The 20,872-nt window shown below is 37.7% G+C and overlaps 1 protein-coding gene across 1 annotated transcript in view; it reads right to left on the bottom strand.

Annotated features, from left to right (window-relative positions):
* Nucleotides 1-20,872, bottom strand: part of LOC149297960 (protein polyglycylase TTLL10-like) — a 155,309-nt gene that overhangs the window by 6,224 nt on the left and 128,213 nt on the right. Inside the window, exons 2-17 of the mRNA XM_089487833.1 lie at nt 18,164-18,332; nt 17,172-17,290; nt 16,362-16,482; nt 15,719-15,724; nt 15,471-15,556; nt 15,138-15,303; nt 13,819-13,990; nt 13,267-13,407; nt 12,862-12,978; nt 11,811-11,904; nt 11,338-11,438; nt 7,030-7,046; nt 5,565-5,646; nt 2,609-2,752; nt 780-852; nt 422-564 (exon numbers count right to left, since the gene is read on the bottom strand). Of these exons, the coding sequence (XP_089343959.1) occupies nt 422-564; nt 780-852; nt 2,609-2,752; nt 5,565-5,646; nt 7,030-7,046; nt 11,338-11,438; nt 11,811-11,904; nt 12,862-12,978; nt 13,267-13,407; nt 13,819-13,990; nt 15,138-15,303; nt 15,471-15,556; nt 15,719-15,724; nt 16,362-16,482; nt 17,172-17,290; nt 18,164-18,332 (1,751 nt within the window). The remainder of the gene's footprint in view (nt 1-421; nt 565-779; nt 853-2,608; nt 2,753-5,564; nt 5,647-7,029; nt 7,047-11,337; nt 11,439-11,810; nt 11,905-12,861; nt 12,979-13,266; nt 13,408-13,818; nt 13,991-15,137; nt 15,304-15,470; nt 15,557-15,718; nt 15,725-16,361; nt 16,483-17,171; nt 17,291-18,163; nt 18,333-20,872) is intronic.

Genomic DNA, 20,872 nt, shown 5'->3' with positions numbered 1-20,872 from the left:
TTCGCTTCTGCCGAGCACTTCTGCTTCCGTGTCTTCTTCTGCATCTTCTATCGTCTCCCTTATCTTCTCCTTTTTTCAATCTTCAACTCTTAATCTTCTTTCTTTGTCCACATCTCCATAGACATTACCTGGCAACTTCCACCAATATGGTGACACTGCAGTGACGTCCTCCGATCGAGGGACAGGCTGTCACTGCAAGCGCCACCATATTGCCCTCAGATGAACTGAGCACATTATGGCGGTGCTGCAATGACACCAACTTCTTCAATTGGAGGAGAGGATGTCACCACAAGCGCCGGCATTTTGATTGTGGAGGACGTCCGCGGAGACGTGGGTGATAAAAGAAGATTAAGGATTGAAGATTGAAGAGGAGGGAAAACAATATAGTGCACTACTAAATGCTAAATTAATACAGACTCACCAGGTAGGGTAAAATGCTAATGTTTGGTGAAATGGGGGGACAATGAGTATTGGCTTCCTGAATGTGGTGTTGAAGAGTGCCCATCCAAAGATTTCTTTCACTGGAGCTAAGGCAGGACAGCTGACGAGGTTCTATCATTGGACCTGTTAGGGCAGAAGTGAATTTAGCACAAATTATATAAAGAGTAAACCATAGCACAGTAGCCATGATAATAAAGTGTGCAACCTTTGGGTAGGACTATAGAGGGCTTTTTTGTGGCTTTCAAGACAAACATGGGTAGTTATTATTTACCAATACAGACTCCTAATTTATACAACATGTTGTGCACCATAGGTTAGTAAACTAATGTTACACTTACCGCTGATTTGCAGTGTATGTCCCGTACTTGCATTAGCGCAAACCACACTCATTCCAGAAAGAGGTAGGAGGCCCTGTAGAGAAGGTAGATAGTATTTAAATAGATAGAAAATGAGGTACTTCTGGTGATTTGTAGCAAGTCACATGGCTGAAGGTGAAAATAGAAAAAGATATTAAGTATTAAGTGTTAAACACTCAAGTGCTGCGCATTCTATAGTGAGTTAGTGTACTTTCCCTTTAAAAAGATCTCTTGTTAAAGTTCAATGCAGAATCTTTAGCTTTTTAGGTAACCGTTATATAGGAGAAAATACTGAAAAATAGTTCATAGTGTAGAAAGCACACAAATAGATCACAATTTTCAACCCACCATAAGTATACAGAATGGTTGGCCAGATTCTATTCAATATGTATTTGCATGAGCGATAGTGGTTCCTATCATGCATCAATGAGATCTAATGAGATTGGAAAAGTTGTATGTAGATGGAAGATTCAGCCTCGTGCATTCTAACACTATCATGTACATATGCAAAAAATATATCTCAATAATATATCCCATATTGCCATACCTGCTTCATTTTTGTATGCCATTGTACTGCAGATGTATTTATTTACCTGGTAAATAAATCTTCTTTCGAAGTGATCCATGGTCAAAATAAGTAAATGGAAAGGGAACAACACCAAAAAGCACTCAAATATCTCCTGTAGAGAACAAATTGTGGCATCAGCACACATACTGTGGGTTATAAATAGACTAAAGGAAGTTGAGTTGGTTTATGTCGCATGGACATGACTGTCCACGGCCTACAAACCTTGGAAATGTTCAGATGTTCTAGTTATGACTCTAGACATTGAGTGCCATCTAGATCTACTGAACTGTGTATTTCATAAAAGCTGTGTTTTGCAGTAAACAATTAATTATGAGACAACTAGAGAGATTTTTTAAGCAGAGAGTCATCTCTAAAATGCTATTTTATGGGTCATATCAGCATTCAACAGCTTTGTTTCCCACAGAACAAAAGTTTTTCCCCAGAGACAAATCTTCCCTGGGTAGGCTTCTCGGAACTCTTCCTCTTCTGGTTGAGTGGCTTTGTAAAGGGGAGTAGCTAGCCACATGCATGGGCAGAGTTATATACTTATATAACTTATATATAGTCCCTGACAGCCTTTGTTGGGGGGTTGGTGTAGGAACGAAGTGGACAAAAAGTATCCGCAGAGTGAGCGCGACTCAACACTGCTCCCCTTCCTGTAGAAAGAAGCAACTGGCCCTGAGTTCCAGGGAAGAAGGGCTGCATCTGGAGAGTTCCCAGGCATGCATTAATGTTTCAGTTATAAGGTGACAACCCCTTTGATTTAAAGAATAAAAATATGTTTTAAAAATGCAGATCGTGAAAACAAATGGTACACTGTATGTCATTGTATCTGGATACACAATCTGACGTGGCGGGTGAGCTTAATTATGCTTTGGCCAATTCATATAACCAAAACCTCTCATTTATATTATGTTTATATATTTGTTGCCAACTTTATTAGGGTAAGAAGCGCAGACAGTTTTTGTTTTTTGTATACATTGTACAGCCAATACACTGTTTTTGCAGCATGCTTACACCTGTTTGGTAGGCCTCGTATTATACATTTGTATTATTTGAGCCTGTGACTAGCTTAGCGCACCGACATTTTTTCTTTTCCCTGTTTACACAAGCAAACAAGACATTTACAGACAATTAGTCTGTAATACAGAATTATTTCAAATACAGAAAAAAATATTGCTAATCTAATGGGTGTCTAATGGTAAAGTAAGGGGTCACCCAAAAAATAAATGTAACTAGTTACCTGTGTTTGATTCATCTGCATGACAGCTAACGAAGACATGACAATATGTCCATATGTTTGAATATCCTGACCTTCCCAGCCTCGGATGGGCTCCAATAAAATCATGCAGTTTAAGTCATTGTGAGATTTTCCCCAAAACAGTGCCTTAGGAATAAAAAAAATAAATAGAATAACAAAAGCTATTTGTATAAGATTATTATGAGAGCTCATCTTTGAGTTGTTGAAGCATAGCCTTAAATTAAGAAATATTAACTTTGCACCCGAAGCTTTGGGCTGTTGGGCAAATCATTATATATTGATATTCTGGTGTAAGTGTGAGAGGGAGTGTGTATGGTTGTGTTAGTATGTGTGTAAGTGTGGGTGCTGTGTTAGTTACTGGGCAAGTCTAAAAATCGGGTTGGGGCACTCAGCTGTGCCTGCCCCCACTGTTAATAACTCATCACAAACAAATCTATTGAAGAAGCCCAAGCAATTGGTTAGGATGTAAATATAACTTGAAATGTCGCCTGTATTCAAGCAGGAATTTTAACTGTGATATATGGTCCTAGTGAGATGTGCTCCAATTAAGATACTCAGATATCATTAAATCGGCGTAGAATACGAAGGAGTCAAAGTTCCTACACATGATTATATGCTTGTATCTCTGTACAAGCCGATGTATGTTTGTGAATTACATTGCCTAAAAATGTACTTTAACATTTTTAAAAACTGAAATAAACCTGAAAATGTCTTACCTTTTGGTAAAGTTTATCCACTAAACAAGTGTGAATATTTCCAGACGTCAGAATCTGTTGAGAAGTATGTATATATAGCACCATATGCTATTAGTTATGGTTTCACAACAGATGTGTTTCACATATTTTGCTGCATACTGTTATAATATTAAGTGAATAAGCAGAAGGGACATATGTGTTAACATTCTTTACTTTGCTATAATTAATTTATGTTAAGTAATTAATCATTTTTATATAAATATGTAGAATATTTTAAGATTTTGGCCAACTGGTCTTTTCAGTCATCACATACTGACTCCACAAATGACTCATCTCGTATGTATCAACTCATCTCGTATGTATCAACTCATACTTATCACAGGTTATGTCAGGACTGGACTGGGAATGACTAAGAAGCCCTGGCATTTTGAGGCCAGCCAACGCCAAATGGTATAAGTCCAGGCGCCACTGGATATCCACAGACCACAGACCTATTGCAGTGTTTGGCCGCACGTTGCAGGACCTGATCTGCTTCTGATACCAGTAGGGATGCATGCCTGTTTGCCACTCAGATAGCCTGTCCAGGCCTTGGTTATATATCTGCTTCCTAATCTTAGTGGATTGAATGGTATGGGGTCACTTCTGCCCAAGTGGTGTAAACCTTTTTATGTGATGTTAGGGTGACGGTGACCTATGTTTAAAGGATAAATACTGTATACAGTCATTGCTCAAGCTCAGGTCCTCGTGGTAGGTTACAGCTCTTTGAAGCTTCAATATATAGTAATAGTTTAGGGTTCCTGGCAGAGAAAATATTTTGCTATTGCTTCTAGTTTATGTCAGAAGAATAGCTAGTCTCTTTTTCCTTTGGGTTATGGACAACACAAATAATACCGTATTTGCTCGATTATAAGACGAGGTTTTTTTCAGAGCAAATGCTCTGAAAAATACCCCTCGTCTTCTAATCGGGGTCGTCTTCTAATCAGACCTCAAATAGAGGTCTGATTATGAGACTAAGATCCAGATCCCCCGCACCGCTGCAGGGGACCTGGATCCTCCTGTCTCCCCCCCCCACACTTACTTACCGGTGCTTCCTGCTGTATTGCCGGGGCAGCGGGTTGACGTCTACGCGATCCGCGTAGACAACGTCCGCTGCAGCCGGAAGGAGGTGTGGCTAGCAGCGGGGGTTGTCTGCGTCCGTCGCGGATACCTTCCCCGACTGTCAGAAATCAGAGTTCCCCGCACAGGTGCCGGAACTCTGATCTCTGACAGCCGGGAAAGGTATCCGCGACGGACGCAGACAACCCCCCGCTGCCAACTCCACCTCCTTCCGGCTGCAGCGGAAGGAGACGTCAACCCGCTGCCCCGGCAATACAGCAGGAATTTGGAAGCACCGGTAAGTGTGTGTGCGTGTGTGTGTTAAATGGGGGACATAGGGCATTTCTGGAATGCCTTATACCCCTATATGCCACTCTGGCACTTAGGGGGTTAAAAGGCATATTATGGGGCAGAGTGGCATATAGGGAGGTATAAGGCATTTCAGGAAGCAGAGTGGCGTTAAGGGGGCATTTAATAGAGCACTCTGCCTCCTGAAATGCCTTATAGAGTGCTCTATACAATGCCTTTTAACTCCCTTAATGCCACTGCCTCCTGGAATGCCTTATACCTCCCTATATGCCACTCTGCCCCATAATATGCATTTTAACCCCCTAAATGCCAGAATGGGATATAGGGGTATAAGGCATTTCTGGAGGCAGAGTGGCACATAGGGGGTCAAAAGGCATACCATGGGGCACAGTGGCATATAGAGGGTTAAAAGGCATATCATGGGCCACAGTGCCATATTGGTGTGGCAAGCCTGGGGGCAGATGTGCGTAACTGGGGGACAGGTTGGAAAATACAAGGAAATAAAAACAAAAAAAATATTTTTCTCAATCATAGCTTTTATTTAAAAAAATAGTTTACATGAATTAACATTTACTGGTAAAACTTTTTTCCTTTAGGGTCGTCTTATATTCAGGCTTTTTCTTTTTTTCCTAAGTTAATATTCAGATTTTGGGGGGTCGTCTTATAATCAGGGTCGTCTTATAATCGAGCAAATACGGTAATAGAGATTTTTGGAACAGTGATCACACTATAGAGAACTATGATTCACATTGTATTGCCTATATTTTGTTGTATTAGCTCATATTTTGATGCAGTTGTTTACTTAATTCTCAGAGCAACATTGTTTTTGTAATACTTACTGTCCCAGTGCATTCTTGGTGAAAATAGGTAGATCCTCCACTTGGCACCGCGGTAGATGGAGACCCAATGGATGACTGTTTCCTAGAAAATGAGTTTTGAAACTTTGATAACTGTATCAAAAGAATGATCAGCCCCTATATCAGAATGAGAAATTCCCTAAATCCATCAGCCAATTTTTAAATTTTGACTGACCCATTTTACCAGGTGGCCATGTGTTCCAGAAGTCATACTGCCTGGACAAGCTCAGAATGTAAACCAAGCCCAAACGCTTGACCTAACATGTCCAATCGGCAACTGCCCTATCTTTTTATCTTAGACCTCTAAGTTCTGCAACTTGTAATTAAATGACTAACATGGTTCGTCCTCAATAATTGTACGTTATTTTATTTGAAATATTAGGTCAAGTTCTGTGGTCACAAAATAACACTGAGAAATCAACAAATAGTAAAGTCAGTGTAGTAGACTTAAATGACGTGTATTAGCCTGAGCTGCCCCTCTGCTGCCATAACCTGGGCTGCCTGGGATCTCTGGATTAACGCGAGGGGCTGTCAGACATTACCGGAGAGAAGCGGCTCTACAGCAGGCCTGGATATCATCCAGGCCTGGATATTAATCCAGTGCGGAGCTGGCTCCTCTCTCCCAGGGCCCACCTGCAACCAGCCGGGTAGAGCTTAAGGTGACAGATGGGCTCTGATTGGCTGTTCAACCTCCTTCCTGTTCCTTTCCCTGTGTTACATTGGCTTGTGTGCCCAGTCACAGGCTGCACAGGGGCTTGTACCTGGCTGGCGAGAGGACTGCAACCCCCAGACAACAATGAAGTGTCTTGAAGTGCAAAGTCCCATTGCAGCTCTAGGTCAGTTTGGAGGATTTTAAGTACTTCATTGTTCTAGCACCTGTGTTGTGTGGTAATAGTATGTTTTGGCCCGCATTATATTAATAATATTGCAGCATGGATATTGTTTTAATATGAACAGGCTGTGGCATCCTCAACCAATGTACGGGAATCTACAATAAGCAGTTTTTTTAAATTATGCTTTATTTGTGGTGATGTGGAAAAATAGTTAGGCCTAAGAAAAGCCAGGCCCTTTTTGTGTAAGTGCTCCAGGGCACCAAGTTGCCTAATCGGGCCTTGACTGTGCATTTTGATTTAAGAGCAGTTTATTTTAGACTTGCCTATATGTTTTTTCTTTTTATGATGAAACTACATTAATATACATCAAAAAGGTCTGAACTATCATCTAAACGGTAATACTATTCACTAGAATGGAAGTACATGTGAGCTGGCAAAAAATGCGCGGTTGCTGTAGAGTAAAGTCTGACTCACACTCAACTGTCATACACTCGACTTCAAAAGAGTGGAGTTGATGCAATTTGAATTATTTTATTATTTAAAAAATAGTAATTAAACTATTTTTTTTTAAATGCTGTTAGAAAACTCAAAATTACTGACCCCCTTTACCCCACCCCATGTGTGGTTGGGGTAATAAATCAACATTGGCAGAATACAACCCATTAACCCCTTAGTGACCCCTCAAGGTTATGAAAACCACAAAGGTCACCCTGAGCCTCCCCCACAGGCATGGGATAGGGGGTTAAAAGTAAGAAATATACCCCTTGGGGCATAGATTGTGTATAGATTTAATTATTTAACTTCATGCAAATTGGTGCATGAAAGTAGATCAAATTCTACTTATGTCTCCATTAATTATTTCTCTGACTGCCTGTACTAATAACGGCATATGACCTGCACATGCTCAGTAACACTCCCAATAAAGTCAATAGGAATTGTGTTCCCACTGAAATCACTGGGAGTAGTAGCAGCCAAAGCATCAGCGTTCAGATAACATATGCGTGATTGGCTGCTGCTATTCCCATTGACTAGCATAGGAGTGCTACTGAGCATGTGCAGAGAGTGTATTGAAGAATATTTCCTGTATTCACTAGAGACAGGGGAGGTTTTATATGACACTGAAGTCTCTAACTCCAGTGACTAAGGAATGGCTACACTGATTTACATGCTGGAAAAGGCATTGGAGTCCATCCAATGAATGCATTTTATGGAGAAGCAAGTTCATGCCCCAGTGAGTTTCCCAAGCATGAAGGGGTGAAATTGTGGGCATGCCATTGTACAGTGCTGTGGAATATCATGGTGCTATATAAAACAATATAATAATAATAATGTTATTACTATTCACTACAAAATAAAAGACAAGTCCTGCATAGCCTAAGTCTGAAACTGAGACTTTTAGTGTACCTTTAGCACAAGTGCAAATCATCACCTGACCGGTGCCGTATAAGTGACACTTTGATTTGACCGCATAAAACCCTTTGCCTATTTAAACTCTTTGTGTCCTTCTTTCCTCCCCTGGTGTCTTTCTTTTCTAAGACCTCAAAAAGGTTAGTGGCTATACCTAGTGAATACCCCAGTTCTGTGGCTATTCTTGGGCCAGCTTAGTCCTTAGTGAGTGCAATCAGCATTTTATATTTTAGCCAATGGTGAAAAAAAATGGTGTTTCTTATACTATTCTAGGGTCTCAAGAAAGGTATCTCCCTTATGAGATGTTGTTGGTGCTTCTTGTAGTGTTTCTATCTCAATGTGTGTGACTTTGGTTACAAATTTGCTGATTTACTATATGTGTATGAGAATTAGTATATATATCTAATATATAATATGGAATATATCTGTAACCGCAGAGCGTTGTTCGGTGACATTTAATGCCGCCTAAAGAAGAAGTCAAGCTATAGTTTGTGATTTAGCCACCACACCATTGTAGTCGCGAGGACAATAAGCTTGATGTTAATATAAGATGCTTAATGGATCTGTGATAACACATAACGACGGCAATGCTTTTCTTGTTATGGGATAGGTAAATAAAATTGTTAATAAAGAAGAATTGTTAAATAATTGTTAAAGAGAAACATTTTGGCTTGTTTATCATTGGGCTATGGGCGTACTATTCTGCGTGGTATATGAAATTCTAGACAAAGAAAAGAGGAAATTCTACGCACTATAACTCTTGCAAATTTGCATGGACAGTCGGATAACTTACTTGCTCTCTCCTATCCGTAGTAATTCAACTTCTTCATGTATATCATCTTTAGCGTTGGCACCCCTGGCTGTCACACTGCAGCAGCCCATTCTAGGACAGTTGTGTCACATTACTCTAAATGTTCATGCGCCGTCACCATACATTAAAGAAGCAAAAAATCAAGGGAGATGGACCCCCACATCCTTCCTTTAACAAACCAGAGGACCTTTTCTTTCTGTATACAGGAGTAGGTGGACACGTTCAATACACGCAGATATCAGAAACCGGTAGTGTGAAAATGCAGAAAGCTTCCTGTTGGGTTAAAGCATGTTTCTGTTTCCTGCAAAAAAAGAGATGACCTGGGGGGGAGGGATGTTTCAGCAAGATTCTCGGTTTCAGGGAAAAAAAAGTTTAAGCAGAGTGAAAAGGGGTATAAAGAAAGAAAGGATGCAGACAAAAGAGAGACTGAAAGGAGTTTAACCCTTCTAAGGCTGCTCAAAAACCTTAGGAAAACTGAACGCACTATTCCGTATACGTTAAAGCTACCTCTGAGTTGTCCCAATTCCATTGAAATGCATCATCATTTTCCTGTAGTTATCTAATGAAAGAACGGAATTATAACAAATCAGGAATTTACCGGTATCTACGTCAGAATAGACTTGAATACACAAAAGTATAATTCTAAATATATCATAAAATATATAATAGTATAAAACCTTACAGAAAATTGTATGTAAAAGCAACAAAGTACAATATTCTTCTGAGGAGGACTGGCATGAGGGCAGGGGGCAATAGTCCCATGGGCTATTCTTTGGGCCACTAACTGAAGCCTCAAAACCACATTATTATTTTGTGTTGCACATATAATTTACTCACTTATTATTTGGGTGCGCAGACACTTGTGTGGTTTTGATTGTATTTAATTTGGAACATTTTGGGGAGTTTGTTCCTGTGTCTTTGCAGCACTACCTCACCAGAAGGTGTAATACTTATATTTAATTAGAATATTGCACTTCACTTTTTTGTATTTTGAGCACTTTTTATGTGTTTTACCTGCAATTCTATTTACAGCCACTGGGAATCTAGCATGACAAGGACTGTAGATAGTGTTAATATGATAAACTGATCATTTCTATGCTCTTTTTTTGTAGATTTAATATGCAGTACATTTCCTTAAATGTATTTTAGACAGAATATGTTATTGATCAAATATATTTTGGTGTGCTTTACCCCAGGGCCTCCCTGCCTCCCTGATACCATCTCTTACTTGATGTTCTCTATACAACATTTGAAAGAGGATATTTAATAACTTATTATTGGTGCATACAGATACATCAATAACTAATATGTTTTCCTAATTTCATATTATTGCAGCTTACTGAATGTTTGATTTGTCAATGAAGCCTAATCAGTGTAGAAATGCTCATCGAAGGAATAAAACTCCACATCAGTAAATTTTACAAACCACTTAAATTTTTCAGGAAAAATACTTTTGCTGCCACTCTTACCAAAATTAAATGAGATAAACACTAGATGGTTGCTTAAGTGGCCCACTGGATATTGTAAATGAGGAAATGTATGTTTACAGATGTTACACTATAACTGTGTTTTATATACATATTGTTATAATATTAGTGTTTTCTTATTCATTGGTAGACATGGAATATAACAATATGCATACGACAAATAACAGACATCAGGAAAACAAAAATGTTAATAAAAGAGAGGAAATGAAATCAATAAATGTACTTTAACATGTTCACATCAGGAAACTTCACAGGTTATCTATTGCTGTTTGTTTTAGGAAAAATATAATTCAGTAAAATGAATTAGTAAAATCAGTGATTTCGTTACTAAGACATAGAAATGATAAACTATTACATACTGGATTAGAATAAAAAAGGTTCAAATATAACTAAAATTCGCATTGCACATCTGTTCACACACAAAAACAACATGTTAGTTCTTGAAGAGCCTGCAGCATATAAAATGCTCTTGTAGCAAAATGTGAATTCATGTGGGATATACAGAAGTATATGGCCAAAGCATCAGATTTTCTAACAAAAAAAGTCAGAAACCGTATAGACAAAATAACGAGACAAAAAAATGCCAAAGGGTGGATTTTTAGATTTTGGTTCGTCTTTCAGAATTGAGGGGTGGGGAGTTTTTGTTTTGCCATCAAGATGATTTAGAGCTGTATTCATTCCGGGATCCAATTGTTTGTCTCCCCTATTGTTTGTTTCTTTGGAGAAGAAGAACAAGCTCTTCAGGGTTGTTGAGCTGAATTTTTTCAGTTGAGATCTTGGTTGACCTGATCATCAGAGCTGGAATTGACCAACATGTTCTTTCTGATATTCTGAGGTGTCTTACTTCCAGTCACTCTGAGTTTATGAAGATTTGTAAAGGAGAACTTGGCTACTGGTGCAGACTGTAAAGATATGTTCTTTGGATGTTCTACATCTGATGATACATCATTGTTCTTAGACGCTTGTACACGATCTATGGCCTCATTCTTATGTTTTTGTTTTGGTATATATGGTAATTTGCCATACACATTGTTCATTATGTGCACTGTGGACATTGTTAGAGTTGGCTTTGGTGTTATTTTGGAGATCATCGGCCTGGTCCCATTATGCACAGAAGCTCTAAACCCTTGCGGATGTCTCTCGATAGTCTTCACGGGCTCATTCTGCACTTTAATAGGACTGGCATTTAAGGACCTGTTGAATTTCACAGTTGGCTCGTTCAGCTCTCCATTGAACAGAAGTACACATTTACCCTGAGTTTTTAGGGGCATAATGCTTTGACTTTTCAAAGTCTTACCAAAGATTTCAAGAGCCAAATCTAAAAAAGAAAAACACTCAATATGACATAAATGGCATACATTTTCACTACGTATTAAACAGTCACCTTCATATAAATTAGCGTTACCAACTTAATTTATTTATATGACCCACAGCTTGCATTTTAATAAAATAATGTGCAAGTATAAAGTCATATAAGATGATGCTCGACAGATATGCTCTCCACTTCCTTACATTTAGCCTTTCTTTTAAAACATATAATAGAATTAGTCTAGCCCTGTATTAATTAATTGAGTATGTTCTTAATCATAGGAATTTATAATTCTAGTCCACCCAGAGAAAAAGTTTAACCACTATAATATTACCGTTACTGGTGCAAAAAGGTTTTTTGCCTGGAAGTTTATGAACTTACCAAGTGTTTCATTTACTACCCCCGGGATCACGTCCTTCAGCACTTCGCAGTTGGTGTGCAAGGCTGGGTTACAATTCATTTCCAGTAGCCACACCTGTTAAACATTAATGCACGGTTCTACCAAAACTGGCATTGGGTAGTCAAAATTAAATGTCTAGCTAAAACATGATGTATTCGAATACTAACCTTACCATATTACGCCTCTGTGTAACGGAGCCATGCACTCTGGCAATATATATAACATTTGACATACAAATAGGTAACCACAGGGCTAACTTTTAGAAAGCTCATCACTGGCTGTGTACATGATTCTTTTAAGTGAGTCTTTTAAGTCATTACCTGAGTCTTAGTTGAAACATAAGATTTACAGAAAAGCATAAAGTAGATCTCTCCAACCACCGCAAAGCAAGTTTTTTTCTGATTCAAAGGAAATACAATACTGTTGTTGGTATTTAGTATTGCACTTAATTTGTGCTGAAAATTATTCAGAAATGTGTATAGAAGAGTAGGTAGATGTATGCCTTTCATGCACTGCAATTCAGACTTAATATGAAAAATATTGTAGAAGGTTAGGTCAAGAAGTCATAGTCTTAACCTAGAAGGTCAGAAGCTTATATGTAAGGTAAGGACGTTTTACTTCACTGAGAGGGTTGTAGATAGGTGGGACTGTCTCCCAGCAGAAGTGGTTAGGGTTAATACAGTGAGGGGATTTAAAAATGCATGTGATAGTATATGGCTATACTAAATCCAAGAAAAGACCGATGACTGATAAAGGGTTGAGTCTTTACATCTGGAATAATGAGCAGACAAGATGGGTGAATGCTTCTCATATGCCGTCCAATTCCATGTTATTTTTGTGAGATGTCATGTGGACAGTATGACATTTTATTATCTATGGTGATTGCACTATAATATAATAATACAATAATATTGTTATTAGTAATTCACTTAAAAATCAATATCACTCAATATATAATGGGATAATTAGCTGTTGTTTTTATTTAGTGCATGCTATAGAAAAGAATAATAAGGAAATAAATAGGAAAAATACCTTAAAGTTTTCATCGATTAGGAAATCGCAGCCGATGAGATCAAAGTATCCCATCCGGCATTCCAGCTTTGACTTAACAGCCAGGAAACAGTGTGTCATAATCTGCTGCATCCTTTTCTGTCACAGACAGGAAACTATGAGACAAGGGCAGGCAATCGCAAACCCGCACTCACAAACAATGTTTCCTACACAGAGGAAAACGGTCGCAAAGTTCCAAATGTTATTTGTGTATAGTTTACATTATCTACTTGGCATGGGAAAACAACAAAACTTGGAAGTATTTAATCACATTTTAGATTTCATTATATATATATAATTAATAAATAATTAATATAATTATATGTCTGTATACAGTATAAGTAATACAGAATATATGTATGTTGTGACTTTTGATGATTAACCTACCGTGAAAACATGTAATACCCAATCCTGAGGCAGGCCTTTTTTCGATGCGTACGTTTCATTAACGTAATTGTTGAATCTCTCCATCGACCAGACAGTTTCTTCCTTTAGCTCACTGTAAAGAGGATGCTTCTTTTGCATGTACTGTTACAAAAAACAAACATGCGATTTGTTACATGAGCTGCCTTGATCTCCAGAAAAAATATAAAGAGATCAGTATAGAGAGAGGAGACAAAGCATTTAATTCTGTATTTCTCACTGTATACTGATTAACGTAAGCATGTTTCTCTGATTAATATTTCTTCCACATATTAAAAAACCTACATTATTAATTACAGCACTAAAAGGTACCTAGAACAGTAAACTCCATCTCGTCAACCATAAGGCTATATATTTTCCATTAAAAAATCCTTTTCCACATTCTGATATTTATTTTAATGTATTGTCTTTGATTAAGTAAAACTCTTAGTTTACAGTTATTTACAGTTATCTGGTTGAATTAAAAAAAAAGCTTAAAACATAATATTGTAATGTAAGCAAAATCCAAACATATACCTGGTTGGTCAGATGGCCTGTGAGGTCATCAGATGTGGGATCATAATTGTTACATGTTAAACGCACATAGCCATGGTGAAAGAACACAAAGTAAGGCACGGTGGAAGCAATGACCATATAGGAGCGAACATCAAATTTCCGTCCACCCAAAAGCAAGGGGTTGGGTATATATCTGTAAAAAAATAAGTAAACAATACTGTAACATCCATGCAGGTGGATTGTGGCGTCCCTTAGCACAAACATGAACGATAATGAAATGTCCTCCCCACAATCATTTAGGATGCCTGTGATGCAAAACTTTCTTTTCAGCTGTATATATATATATATATGCTTAGACATAGAAAAACATAAATTTGTTATCTATGTAAAGACTATCTAGTCTATCTAGTCTGCCCATCTAAGTACCCAGTCTTGTCGGGATAGTTTTATGCCTATCCTATACATGTTTAAATTCCTTCACTGTATTATACTCTGTCACTTCTGATGGGTGGTTGTTCCATTTACCTACAACAATGTCTGTAAAGTAAAGCTTCCGTATATTTCTTTTTAATATTATCCACAAGCTTCATATACATTTATCATAACAGTAAAAATAAAAAATAATCGAATCATGCAGCAAAAAAGTAAAAGGTTTTGTGCATTTTATATATTCCTGGGTGTTTTCCTCATTGGCACAATATATAACACACTTGTTTGTATGTTAACTATTTAATTCCACCGGTCTAACGTTCTATTATGTTACAAATTATTGAAAAAGTTATCGTTTTGGCACAACCGTGTCAGATAGTTCAGGTAAATTATACCTTACACTCAACAATTCTGTTGAAAGGATTCAACATTACAATGTGACACTAGGTGGAGCAATTACAAAGGAAAAATATTCTTATTGGCAGCCTTTGGTGCCTTTTAGTTAAAATGTTCCTCAGAAAGGAATATATCAGTGATATCCAGACTCTGGCTACCCAAAGCCATCCCACTTCGGCATCTATTGATAAACTCAAAGTTGTCTGTTTAAACAATTTCACAGTTTTCATAGGACATCTATTTTTGCACACTTGGAGGAAGGCTAAGTGTATGTTTCAAAACAGCTATGTTGAAATACTAAGGGACGAAAATTCTAATTTAATTAAATATCCGTAAACCTGGTAACAGGGTTTGGATTTGCAGAGAATATTGAAAGATGATTAAAAATCAAACCATTGTGATAGGGGTTCTCTGAGCCTGATCTTTACATAAGATACTGTATTACCTTTTGCAGCAGGCCTTTCCATGAAATGATCACCATTACCTGCATTCTCTTGTGCTGATTTGTGTCCTACCTTTGTGCAATCTTGCCTTGTGGGCTCCTGTATGGAGACCTCTTGGGGTCGTCGTTTATGGCTTGCAATTGATGCTTTAGGTCATTGACCTGCTCTGCATTTTTCATCAAGAAAATACCACGTCCCTGATTTAGTCCAGTGGGTTTACAAATCCATGTTTGACTCTCTGGAGGCAAGAATAAAATTGCAGTTGGGAAATTTTGTATACTCCCAGTTCAAGGGAACATGTGTTCAGTTCTAACAATAAGTAGGTCTAGTGGACAAAAACGCCAATGTTATCCAAGCTGAAACACAAGTTTTAAAAGAGGCAGGTATATAGAGTATTGTTCTTACCTTCATAAAGCAAAAAGAATGCTTCTCTCTCAGAGACGATGTCCAAACGGTATGTCTCTGGAATAAAGTCCTCCATTTTTAGAACTCTGTTTAGGGAAACAAAGAAAACTGAAAAAATGGCAAAAAAAAAGTCTGGAATGGTCAATAATATTATATCGGTTGTACTTATGAAATACACTGTCCATCTGATCTTTTCCCTACAAGACAATCTAGTTTTAATAGACCTGTCATGTTCTGTATGAAGAAACTTTGTCCTATATTTAAGCCACCGACTTTGCAATTTAGGTTACAAGTAGCCTATATTTAATACGCTATTCTAAGGACATATAATACCTGTTCTGGAGAGCTGAAAAATAAATAAATAAATAAATAGATTAAAAAAAGGACTGCAGCATTCAGGTCTCTACTGCTCTCCCATAGTCCCAATGGAATTGACATGCAGCTCAACATGAAAGCACATGACTTTTGCAGAGCCAGTAAATACAGGTAAATATGGACCTATGAATAAGTACTGAGTTTAGCGCAAAACTTTCATATTTCACATCTGGGCAACATATGCCGGGTGTGTGCGATGCGGTGGAGTATAAACCTTTTTGGACCTTTTTTTGCTGGCTTCTGCAAAAGTTATGTTGTTGTGCTGGCATATAGGGAGCTGAACAGCCGGGAATAACCAGATTACATTTCTACAAACTACATTTGAAGTCCATCTGGTGCATGTAAACGAAATGTTAGTGCACCATAGAGGTGGAAAACCCATGAACACATGTTTCCTATTACATAAGGTAAAGGTACACGGGTTAACAATGAATATATCCAAACAAAAGTCTTGGGAAAGTCCTGCACAAATGTCTTTAATAGTCTTGGTATTTGGTGATTGCATTCCTAACTCACCTGGGATTCCATAATTTGCTGATTTTCCTCTTCACTCTTTCATATTCTCTTAGGCTGCTCAATAGTCCAATTTTTGTGGTGAGGATTTTATTATTGGGTATCTGATATAACAGTTGCTGTCCTAAAGAATAGAATGAAAGAGCGTAGTGTGTGACTGTATGTATCATATGGCAATTAGTGATTGCTGGTCTTAAGGTGCTAGTTTTCCCTGTCCAGCCCTGATTATACTAGTAACATTCAGGAAGGTGTACCTGAATTCAGGCCTCACTGCTTTCTCACTCCCCTGAAGCCAGGCCTCTCCTCTTGGCCAGAGAGGTGCGCTGAAGCGGGTGAGGTGGGTGGATGGCACCCAGGCCCCCGATAAATGAGGAGCCCAGGGTGGTCATGTAATGTGCATCATGTGACCCCTGCTATAATGTACTGTAGTGTTAGAGTGAGTTTGTATGTAAAGTGTTAGAGTCAGTGTATGTAAATAAACTTTACATCACTATATATCACTATACATATACAGTGCAGTATATACACACACACACTAACACTATATATTGTTAATATATTTAGCATTTTTCTGATATATAGAATTATGATAGCGGTTCCATGTTCCCCATGACTTGGGGAAAAATTACAAACACATGTCAAAAGAAATGAAGAAGTATAGCCCTGCTCCCCATGACCAGTATTGACAAAAAGTGGAAATTATTGGTTGCCACCCTGTCCTTAGTTATACTCTGTTTTCAGATTTGAAATGAATAACATAACATTTTAATATAATAACAAATTATTTCCTTACAAGGAAACTAAGCCACTTACCTTGCCGAAAGGAGTAATAATTAGCAAAACGTTTCGTTTCACACCATTTCAGTTTGTAATCTTCTCTCTTATTGTCCTGGATACGCTGCCAGCCTTTGCGTGTGCAGTAAGCACTAACCCTTAAGGAAAGACGTTTAACTGTTAACAAACAAATACATTTGAGCATAATAATAAAGAGCAAGACTGTCTCAAAAAGTATAGAGTAATCACCATGGAAACCAACAAAATATTCTTTCTGATTGATCAACATTTAGTAATTTGCATCAGAATTTCAATGTGTCTATATCACATACTTTTAGGATCTGCCACCACTAACAGAGATCCAACTTCACAAAAGGCTCAGAATTTTCTGGGGTTTCTGACACATTTGCTTTTCTCAGAATCTTCCTCTCAGGGCTGTCATTCCCACATGATATGTACTGAATCTACTCAGGCGCTATTTTGCTCCATTACTAGTAGCTTGTGGAGGACCTTTAAAAAAGGGAATAGCGTCTTGGTCTGAAATACCCTGCTCTACCCAGTCTGCTGAATTTAACCATTTTATCACTGCTAAAGGTCCCAAACACTTCCCAGAAATAAGTATTTAATCATGCTTCATTCATATTCTTATTGCTAGGAACACTTAATTATCAGGTGACTCAAAAATAGACACTGCTAGTTTGGTGTCATAGAAGTTTCTTAAATGTTTCTGTGGTGCTTTTTGTCATTTAACTTTCAGAGGAACTAACAAAGTGACATATCTGCAAAGACTTGGGAAGCTGTATTTAATCAATATATTGGTGGGAGCAATTAATGTTCGGTGTAAATGGAACAGCACCTTTAAAGCTGGAAGCACTATAGTGCATTTCACAACATCCTCATAATCCATTGTATGGGACAGAGGTTGGTAAGACTCATAATGTTAATAATGCAGTTATTTTCATAATTCTGTATACTTGGTCAAGGCACACAACAAAAAATATATTTCTGAAAATATTTTAAAAAATACTTACAGATTTGCCCCATTATTACCACCAATATAAAAAAATGGTCCTTGTCCCCGTGGGTCTCCTGGCTTCTTCTCCACCGTATTGGGTACTTCAGAAGAAGCTCTGTGGCTCAATATTAAAACTTCATTTTCTGTCTCATCTAAAATCTCTGAACGAAATGATTCAGATCCCGCTGGTCAGGAAAAGAAACATATCATATTTTTTAAATATTTTTAAACAGCATTTATGACTGTCTTTTCTATACGTGTTAGTTATGGCTGGTTAATAGCACTTAAGCTATTCTTTTTTAGGTTCCATGAAATAACTATCCAATGTAACGTATATACAGAGTTTTATGGGATTTGGTTTGCAGCAATATTACAATAGAGGAGACTAACAATTTAAAGCTGTCTGAGGTTCACCTGGAGTCTCCGGGTGATTTGTGCATCCCCAGTTACATGTTATCTGTATGCAGCAGAACAGCACAAACAAAAGGTGATTAAGACGAATTGGAATAACATATCTGAGAAGCTATGTGGTTAGGGTACTCCTTATCTAAGCACCTGCCGGTGGGATGACGAATAATGAGGAAGAGCTGTGATTTTATTTTACGCCTTTTTTAATTATTAGACTTTGATATAACTAGCATGATCTGCTATAAAGCTGATTAGCAGTTTTTTTGCCTATTTCTGGATTAAATCTCGATTTGGAGAGACCCTCTGAAGAATCTTTGCGAATAGGTCTCTCAGTAAAGTGTTGAGCTACAGTATGTGTTAACTTTTTCAGTGACAGTCTAATCAAAAGGATGCTCATATATTCTTAGACATGCTATCCCGGAGGAGAAGGCTGGTGGAATAGAGTTAATGGACTAATCTGGTGTAAGTGTCATATTTAAGCAGGTTGCTGCCCTAGGCCAAACCCAGGGTAAGACCCCTTACATCTGCCAAGCTGAGGAGGAACTGTCGCTTATGTGGTCTGCATATCTGTTTCATGTATCCATCTCCCTAAATTATTAATTCCTGCAAGTAGGTCTTTCACCATTGCTGTGTAATTAACACATGCTGACCGCATAATGCGGTAGAATATTGTGAAGTTATATAAATTATATTGATAATTATGGTTACTGTTAATGTATTATATCCACCCAGGTTATCAGGTTAAAAAATAGTCAAATTTATAGGTTTAATGATTAAGAAAGATAATACAGGTATGTCACCTGCACAGCATAATCACCTTTGGACATCCTGGATACGATCTGTGAGTCTCTTCCTTTAGCACTGAGTTGATTCTTTTTGTTCTTTCTTTCAAAGGGAGGCGTCTTGGTTTGGAAGTCACTGGACTCTTTACTATTGTCTTGTGGTTTTTTTGGCTTTGAGGTATTCTTTATCATTTTCTTTTGGCTTGTCAGTAATACCCCTTCCTTTACTAATGTTAGTAACTTGCACTATTGTTTCACACACATCACATTTCTTCTCATACCACTTCCATTCAGTCCCCCCATTCTTGGCCATTTGTAAAGTGTCATTGAACCTTTGGTTTAATTCAGTCTGGTCTATAGCACCTTGTTTTTTTAGGCTGTGCTTCATCTGGTTACAGATTCGTGGGCAAAGTCCTAAGATGCCTAAAATGTTTGATTTTATGGCGGTAACACAACATGATAAGACGTTAGCTGCAAGAGAAAATAACATTCAGGTTATGTTAAGATGCTTATATTAGGGAGTTAGAGAATTATTTCTCATGAATCTTTAGATGTTTAGAAATATTCTGGATGTTGTTTCTTGTCCCACATTTCAATTTACAAAGTATACCTTTCCTAAGTACACAAATGTAAATAAGTTTATTGGCACATAAAAAATGTGTTTCAGTAGCCTAATGAATTTAAGTAGCAACAAAGGCAATACCATATTGACAGATATTGTTGGCGTGGGATAGGAAATGTATATATTATTTAATACTTCTGAACTATAACTTTAAAGGTACACTGAGTTTGATGGTGAAAATCAAAGGGGTGAGTTTTTGTCTTTATTTCAGGGGTCTGGGTAGGGGTAATGGGTATAGGCTCCAGACCCAAGCAGTCAAGTGTTCTGGACACTGCTGCCCACCTCCTGGAAGCAAACTGTGTGTGCGCGGCACGGTGCCTTCTAAGACATTAAGGGAGTGTGTTTACATACTCTATATGCATTCTCCACTTCCAATGTGTCTAGTCCGAATAATCATGCAGTTACTTCATAGCAAAACTCTCATGGTTCTGCTCGACACTTAGGCAGCAAGGATAAATGCTTAGATAGAGTTCATCTAAGGTGGCTCATGTGATGAAATAAACCAAGCCAAATAAAATTATATGAAAACGTGGACATATCCCAGAAAAAAACAGGTCTTTTAATGTACAAGATAATTCAAGAGAGATGTGTTGCAATCCAGAAACAATGTTGTCTAACCTAAAATAAAACAATATTTTTATCTCCAAACACAGAAATTTCACTCGGGAATTATGCATCGTATCCTGCAAAAATATTTACTTTAGTACCACTAAACAATAGTGATCAGGGGGCATGTGAGGCAAAAATGGAGAATATAAGACAAACCCTTTTTCACCAAAATCATGGATTTATACTCATGTCAATGTATAAAACAATTATAAAGGTAATATATATTTAGGAGAAACAGAATATGATTTCTGCTTCAAAGGAGGAGAAGTGTTAGAATAGCAAGTCATAATCTAAAATTAGAGTG

Source organism: Sceloporus occidentalis, unplaced genomic scaffold, assembly GCF_023333645.1.
Source record: "Sceloporus occidentalis isolate IW3139 unplaced genomic scaffold, rSceOcc1.0.p SCAF_35, whole genome shotgun sequence".
NCBI lineage: Eukaryota > Metazoa > Chordata > Lepidosauria > Squamata > Phrynosomatidae > Sceloporus > Sceloporus occidentalis.
The sequence above is the reverse complement of the archived record's forward strand: the minus strand, read 5'-3'. Positions and strand labels throughout refer to the sequence as shown.